The following is an 8,549-nucleotide window of genomic DNA, read 5'->3' as shown; positions in this document are numbered from 1 at the left end:
TTATTAACTGTGTGTGTGTGTGTGTGTGTGTGTGTGTGTGTGTGTGTGTGTGTGTGTGTGTGTGTGTGTGTGTGTGTGTGTGTGTGTGTGTGTGGCAGTACTGCATTGGTGTGTCACTCAAAGTCAGATTTAACTTCTTTTGAAAGACCCCTGCTCTTTAGGTGCAGGAGTCTGCACATCACGTACACACACACACACACACACACACACACACACACACACACACACACACACACACACACACACACACACACACACAACTGTTACTAGAGATTAATTCACACTTTCATCACCAGGTCTTGGTCCCAGGGGAGCCTCGAGGAGACTTGAGCAAAGTGACTGTGGGGGACTGCAAAGGGTAATGGGTTATAGGTGTCTGTGTGTGTGTGTGTGTGTGTGTGTGTGTGTGTGTGTGTGTGTGTGTGTGTGTGTGTGTGTGTGTGTGTGTGTGTGTGTGTGTGTGTGTGTGTATGTGCCCTATCCCCACTGGCTCCTAAAACAAATACAAACAAAGTGTGTCCATTTTTGTGCGTGCCTGTGTGACCGTGCATGCGGTTACATGCTTGTATTCCTTCTCTGTAAGGTTCACACTCCTTCTGCCGCACAACTTCTGAAATATCACATTTTTCATTATGTCACATTCTAATATCAAACATTTCTGGCCCTCGCTTTTCCCAGTGTGAGGACCGGCCTGCTCTCCTCTGATTTATGACACTGTAAAGTCTCCATTTCAAACTCTTGGTCAAATCAAGACGTCCATTTGGCTCTTTATGAAGTAATAATAAGCATTTGTCTAAAAATGAAAAAAAAAAAAAAATAGTAAACTATATTGCACCATGTCTTCTTTTTTTGTGTATGTGTGCTTTCTTTCTTCATGTACCAGGCATAAAAATTGCCCTGCAGGGACCGGTAAAGTTTATTGAGTGAATTGAAATGGAGTGTTAAGTGTTAGTGGAAATGTCACAGGGGGTTTGGATTCCTGTTCATCGCCATGAATGAGCGACTGCTCACCGCTGCTGCACTTCATCACACCAAAGCGCTCCACTGCTTTAATCAATGGCTATAGCTTGCCTGATAAGTCTTGTTGTACCGAGTAAGGGGTGTGTGAACGCTGATGACAACACCTTTGTTGGCCTGATTGTTCCTCGCGTCCCTCTCTTATTGGTAACGTCACTAAACTCAGGGAAAAAGTTACCGAGGGCAACGGCAAACACACCTTGCCCATGAGCCCCCTCATGCACTCCAACTTTGAGAAATCCCATCGCTTTTATAAGGTAAGCAGCACAAAACATTAGCTCACCTGAGACAAATACTGTATATCCGTCTGAACAAGTTACAACATGATGAAAGAAAAGCTGGCGGTGAGGTCACGTCTATTGTTTCTTCCACCATGCATTTTTTATTTTTATTTCACATGAATCCAGTGTTTCTTTATAATTGACACCTTCTGAAATGTGAAGAGCTGCTTGCATTACTCTGTTTGAATAGGATTTACTCTGTTTTAATAAGATTTTTTATTAAATATTTGGGTTTTTCTTGGCTGCTATTCAACAGAAGCGTTGACATTTCTAGAATATGCAAATATATTCAAGGTCCAAACGCACTTGTCTACTAGGTGTGCATTACGCAAAACTAAGTTTGACATTCTATATATATAAAAAATAATGAATGCACTGAATAAAACATTTGAAAGGAATCTAGTAATTAATAAAACAATGCAAAGTTAATTGCATACATAGACTTCGCACCTAAATATTTCTTCTAGGAAATTAAACAGCAATAAAACGATATAGGTACCACGACTGCCTGACACTTTTCAAGATTTGTGTAAGATCTATTCAAATTTGAGTCGAGATGACGACCAACACTATGCAGCACAGTGCTGACGCTCTCACGTTTTCTGTCTATTTGCCACATTACAGCCGCATTCTTCAGCACGTCTCACATCTCAACCACAAAGCCAAGGCATGAGATGCACGGCACAGCAAGTAAACAAGGCTCTCCATTCCTCTCCCCTAGGGAACCTCACACTGCTGCAGCCTTTGGGCAACTGGGATTCACCAGAACCGAGACAACACCAGTATCAGAGGCAGGTGACCCTCTTTTCCACTCTGGCTCTCTCAGTTTAGTTTAATTATGGCTCAGCGCAACACAGGAAAGACACCCTTCATTGTGACACCAAGGTATAGTGTCACATCAGGGAATATCACATCACAGGCAAGACCTGTGAGAACTAAGCAGAACAATCAATAGACAACAGGCTGTGTCATCAGCTGTGACAAAGACACAGCCCTGTACTTTACTGTTATTACTTATTTTCTCTCTCTCTCTCTCTCTCTCTCTCTCTCTCTCTCTCTCTCTCTCTCTCTCTCCCCATGTCCTATAATTTGGTTTCAGCTACCAAGTTTATTCCTGATCCTGGTTCTCAAACAATCAGTGCTCCAATCAGTCTCACTGCGTGGATACTCAGAGCACAGTCTATACATTTGCATCTATATAACCACACAGCAGCTGGATAGCTGTGCAGGCAGCAAGCTGAACACATTGTTCCCCGTTCCCAGCAAACATCCAGAGATACACATCTCTGGATGCTGCAGGCGGCGGCACACAGAAGAGGCAATTTTAAAGTTGTTTATTGTGTTTTGTGTGTGTAGCCTGCGGGATTAGGAATGGGCTCCCGGCTGCTCGGGCGATGTTTAAATCGTATTGTAGGAAGTGTTTGTTTCATAATGAAACATGCAAACATGGTCTGTGCGTTCGGTGATCTTCCGAGTGATACAGGCACATATGAACGATGGGGGGGAGGAAGTAACCAACCTTGACAGGGGAGCTCCTGATGGCTACGGGCAGCTCTCTGATCGCGCTACCCGGGGGAGAGGCGGATATCCCGGCTGCGTAGCCCTGCAGCGAGCCCCCGGCCAGGGACTGCCTGCCGCCGGCTCCCACTCCTCCTCCGCTCCCTCGCTGGGGCCGCTGCTTGATGCCGTCTAGGAGGCGAACCAGCAGGATGTTCGCCGGCAGCTCGTCCACCCCGCAGTCCACCAGGATGCGACACTCCGGGCAGCGCAGCTCGTTCCGGGAGCTGACGATGTTCTCCAGGCAGCGGCGGCAGAAGGTGTGCTGGCACGGCAGCACCTTGGCCGTGGTGTCCAGGCGCTCCAGGCACACCGAGCACTCCAGGAGATCCAGCAGAGACGAGGACTCGTCCATGTCCGCGGAGAGGGTGAGCATCTGGGCTTCGGTGTCACTGGCTCGTGGACCGTGGGAAGGAACCGGGGGAACAGGACATTGTGGGAGGCGGACCGGCGGGAAGCAGCCAAAGGACGCCCCGCGACAGAGTCCCCGCGCGCGCGTTGCACGAACCACTGTGTTGTGAAGGTTCTCCGCTGTTCCGTAGGCTTCCTCCGAGCTGTCTCTCTCAACGTGTCTCTGTTTCTCTCTATCTGTGTCTCCCTCTCTCTCTCGCTTCCCCTCTCTCTCTCTCTCTCTCTCTCTCTCTCTCTCTCTCTCTCTCTCTCTCTCTCTCTCTCTCTCTCTCTCTCCCCCTCTCTCCAGCAGCTGTGCAGAAAGCGGTGAGGTCACGCTCTCATCATCATCATCATCCGCGCGCCGATCAGAATTGCGGCGCGCGCTCACGCTCTAGAGCCAGATTGATACAGACTGGAAGAAAGAGAGAGAGAGAGAGAGAGAGAGAGAGAGAGAGAGAGAGAGAGAGAGAGAGAGAGAGAGGAGACGCTGAATTGTTCTCTCTCTCTCTCTCTCTTTCTCTCCCTCTCTCTCTCCTCAAACCTTCACACCGCCTGGTTAAAAAAGAAAGAGTTGTTCTGTCATCTCGTGTGCGCACAAAGACAAACTAGTCATAAACTTCACTAACTCTTCACGGACGTTGTACAGTGTTTTTTATGTCAATATAAATAATACGTTTTTAGAGATGTGATCCAAGTTTGAGCAAGATGGAACATTGGTGTCGGTGGTTGCTTGGTTTAGTTTGCTTTCTATGAAAAGCGATGGTACCAAACATGAACTGACTTGGACTCGATGCGGTGGCTGTCTCAGCCAGCTGACAGGCGCGTTACCTCAGTCACTACATCCAGCTGGAAAACAGGGCTTTTGGAAATAAATGTTTCTTTAGCGACACCTGGTGGACATCAACTGATCTGGTTGTCTTCCCACGGTTTAAATCTCCAAAAAGTGATCATCATTTGAAAAATGTTCTGCATAGACTAGGCTAGACCATCATGTAGACTAAAAAGACTACAAAACACAAGATGCAATTAAGCAATGACGTATTTATAGATGATGGGCAGGACTGATTTTAAAATCAAATGGTGCCGTTTTCAAATGTTCAAAATAAAGGTAAACACTGTCATGTGCTATATGATGGACCCAACACACTTAAAGGAGAAGTAAATGTGTGTGTGTGTGTGTGTGTGTGTGTGTGTGTGTGTGTGTGTGTGTGTGTGTGTGTGTGTGTGTGTGTGTGTGTGTGTGTGTGTGTGTGTGTTGTTTCTCAGCCGTAACTGCAGACTTGCTTTGCCTGCCCACCTGTTCAGACCTGCTCCTCTCTTACATTCAGCCCTAGAGGTGTAGGGAGTGATTGAGCCATATGTGTGTGTGTGTGTGTGTGTGTGTGTGTGTGTGTGTGTGTGTGTGTGTGTGTGTGTGTGTGTGTGTGTGTGTTTGACACAGTGACGCCTTCCTGGGTGAAGGGTGGGCCCGCTATTTACCACCCACGATGAAAAACAGAGGGTGGACTGCTTAGGCATACAATGAGAAAGAGGGGTGTGTGTGTGTGTGTGTGTGTGTGTGTGTGTGTGTGTGTGTGTGTGTGTGTGTGTGTGTGTGTGTGTGTGTGTGCAACCCACAAGTCAGATACTGAAAACATTGTATGCTGTATTTCATTTCACAACAAAGTACCTCAGCCACAATGTTGGAAATGTTTTTTTGGGAATTAAAAGATTACGCCATGAACACATTCTGTTTGTAAATACGTCTAGAGACTGGATGCTGGTTCAGACAATGACAGTTGAAACGCATGTAACATCATGAAATCTGACCAAGTGAATAAACCATATTGAGACTGAAGCGCTGAATAATTTACTCTGTTTGTGGTCGTATGCGGTGTATAGCTATATACAAATCACACTGGCACAAATTGAATATTTAGCGGCTGGAAATGGAACCAGAAGAAGAAACAAAACATTCAAAAATCAAGTGAAGGTCAAGTCTTTTGCAGCAGTAATGACTTGAAGACGTTTTGTGCTTTTTTCCGCTCAGCTGCGAGACAAAGCTCCTCTTACATTTCATCTACAGAGACGTGCCATTTCTCACAGGTTTCCCTGTGGCTACAGAACATCGCAATGCTACAGCAATTCAGACACTAAAAACGTGTGTGTTGTTGTTGTTGTCAAGCTCTGATTTTGAATGCCTCACTGTCGCAGCAACCCACGAGCGCTGGCAACAAGCCCTAATTCATGATGTGTGACTCTATCTCTATCTCCCTCCCTCTCTCTCTCTCTCTCTCTCTTCATCATAGCCACTCATGTCTCATGCCCAGCGTGTTTCATCTGCTTAATACAATTCTCCACAGCCAATGATTCAGAATTAGAGGGGAACTGCAGGGAGATGTGAACAAAAAATGATTATTGGATGAAAATCCCCTCAATCCTTTTAAGCAGCATACTCTGGGCTCCCTGCAGGATGCAGCGCTGTCAATAACACACAAAAGGTGGATGCTGTTAACCAGTACACGGGTCAATTAGGGATGGTGACGAGCCTTTTGTAGATATATGGGCTAAACTGCTCTTTGAGACGTCATTAAGATTGACATATGTCCAATTTTGATACTTGCACACCACTGGCTTGATGTAAATTTTAAAGGCTGTCATGATCCAGTGTGGTAATGATTACTTTGAGATTATTCATTCGTACACAGTGGTATTGTTTATATCGATTAATGTAATAGTATCTCTACATAACACATTAACGTGTTGGAATTCTCTGTTTTATTATAATATAAAACAGCATGTCCAGATTATGTAGACGTGAGCACCGACTGGCACATTATGGCATGCTAAGCAGTCCTTGTGAGGCCACTTTCCTCCCTCAGAATTTTAATATTGCATTTTCTTTCCTTGCTAAAGGTTGGGTCAGTGAGTGATGACCAGTTTGCTTGGCAGGGTAAGTTAGTAAGGCCTCTTATGTGTTTCCAATGGGCTTTCAGTGCGTCATGCTCTGTGTTGTATTATGCTGAATACTGTACTGCAATATCTGCAATAAAAAATGTAATTATTTTATAATTGAATGTTGTCCCATGGGAAATCCTTGTGATGATGAGATGTGAAAATAAACTTGAGTTGACCCGACACTGCATGCACACTGGCTTTGTTTTTACGTCTTTTTTTTCTTCTGCATCAACCTAGTTTTACCTACAGGGTTCAACCAAGTTGCATTCGCTTCTATATTGTCTTCGTCTTTATCAATTATACAAATTATAATTCTTATTCTTTTCAATCATTTCTCTGCAAACACGCCACTGACTGCTTTGGAGAAAGATTGCCCGAGACGATCAAATGTAATGAATATGTATCGTGCGCGTGTGTATGTGTGGATCTTCTCTATGTACCTATATCATGCACCTCTCTCCCATCGACCAATGTCCTTCGTTCATGCAAAAGTAGGTTAGCTGACACCTCAGTTACCATGGCAACCGGCTCTTTGCTTCCTTGTTGAACAGTAGTTAGAGAATGTGAGTGTGTTCTCACAGACAATGTGCATGGGGGGAAACTAACAGGGGTGCTAACAAGGTCACAGAGTCTGTGGTGGGTCCATTTCTGCAGCATGTGTGTGTTCTTCAGGAAGAAGTACTACCGAGTTTAAGATAATTATATTTCAGCTATAGGGTTACACCAAAACATTTGCTCAATATGACATAGATGTTATGTGATTTGATGCATATATCCTTTGTTTCTATGCACAATCAGTAATGTACAAATATGTGTATTCTCACTATTTTAATGGTCTTAGTTTATTTGGCCTTAGCTAATAATGTGAATCTGAAATATAAGGAGAACAATCTCAATATCAATAGCCTCATGTTTCTATATCGCAATGATTTCATCCTTGAGAAGTTCAAAACAGGGAGAACACATTTTCAATTTCTTCTTTCCGGGTTTGAATCTCCTTGGGGCAAAGCAGGAGGAAGTTTGCTTTTTAAGATGTTACCCAAACTTCATTACACCAAGCAGCAAATTAGGCCTCCACTGACTGCTATCTTCTGTGAGCTACAGTACTTTGATGTGGTGCTGAGGGAGGAGGGTTAAAATAGGGCAGGCCGGCTATGACAGCTGCTGTACTACTGAATCTAAAGAACACTGATCTCCAACATGAATGCATGTTGACCTTTGAGACTCAAGATACTGATGATGAATACAGTTATGCATGGATCAAATAATCACAACTCCAAATCGTATTTTGTCCGGCACATATTAATAAAAGCAGAGCCACACATAAATAAATAGAAAAGGAAGGCAGTACATGAAGAAAGTATATTGGGAAAACTTGAAAATATACAGGATAGTCACAGTCTTCCACACTGTGCTTAGGTTTTTTGTTCATAAAAAAGAAAGGCTAATTGAATGTACATGTCAATATGTGAATATGGCCCACAGGATTCAAAACAACACATATATTGGATTTTTCTACCTAAACAAAATGTTGTTTTCATTATCAGATGCACAGTATTTGTTGTTTCTTTGCTGCATCCTTCTAATTAATGCTGCAGCAGCCACATTTCCCCACAGAGATCATGCAGTGTGTCAAGAATATGTAATCATGTACTTTTCTATAGTATGTTGCTTTATCAAATAATCCCTTATCTCATTATATCTGATCTTGTTTAATCTTTTTTTGCCACATTATGCCTCATGTATCTCAGTCTGCCTCATTGTAGTGTCTCATATATCATGTGTCCTATTAGCTCAACGTATCCTATCTTTGTATACCCCGTTCATGCAGATTCACTAGCATGGGTTTTCTGTTGCAACATCCATCATAGTAAATACAGGTTTTGCTTAATATGTGTTTTTGTCCGGTCTGTGACAGAGCAGTCATCATTCTCTCAGCAGAACTCATCAGTCTTCTTGTTATCCTGTCCTCATCCTCTCTTTATCCTCTCTTCTCATCTAATCTCTTCTCCTCTCATCCTCCTTTTCAGTCAGGAAGCCCCTGGATCGACATCAATGAGCCGCTCAAAGAAAGAGGGAGACAGAGAGGCGGAGAGAGAGATACAAGAAAGAAGAGAGAGAGGAGGATGGAGAAAGAGAGAAGGAGATAGACTGAGAGAGGGATAGAGAATGTGAAAGAGCGAAGAGAGGGTAACCAAAAAGGAGAAAGACGATGGAGATACAGAGAAAAAGACAAATAGGGGGTGGGGGGGACAGAGACAGGGAGAGTGAGAGTGAGTAATTACAGGACTCCCAGTGTTTTCAAAGCCCCTCTTTTATCTAACCCTTCCTGTGGCTGTGAAAAGGAGAAGCAGCGGAAAGAAG

At 44.0% G+C, this 8,549-nt stretch overlaps 1 protein-coding gene across 1 annotated transcript in view; it reads right to left on the bottom strand.

Annotated features, from left to right (window-relative positions):
- The window catches only part of LOC306747448 (E3 ubiquitin-protein ligase SH3RF3-like), a gene marked incomplete at its 3' end in the record, with an annotated part of 80,013 nt that extends 76,773 nt beyond the window's left edge, over positions 1-3,240 (bottom strand). Inside the window, exon 1 of the mRNA XM_079230506.1 lies at positions 2,818-3,240. Within this exon, the coding sequence (XP_079086632.1) occupies positions 2,818-3,231 (414 nt within the window). The 5' untranslated portion in view covers positions 3,232-3,240. The remainder of the gene's footprint in view (positions 1-2,817) is intronic.
- Positions 3,241-8,549: the final 5,309 nt, after the last annotated feature.

Source organism: Taurulus bubalis (genome assembly GCF_910589615.1).
Source record: "Taurulus bubalis genome assembly, chromosome: 15".
In the NCBI taxonomy this organism is placed as follows: Eukaryota; Metazoa; Chordata; class Actinopteri; order Perciformes; family Cottidae; genus Taurulus; species Taurulus bubalis.
Note: the sequence above shows the minus strand (reverse complement) of the source record. Positions and strands in the feature narration are given on the sequence as shown.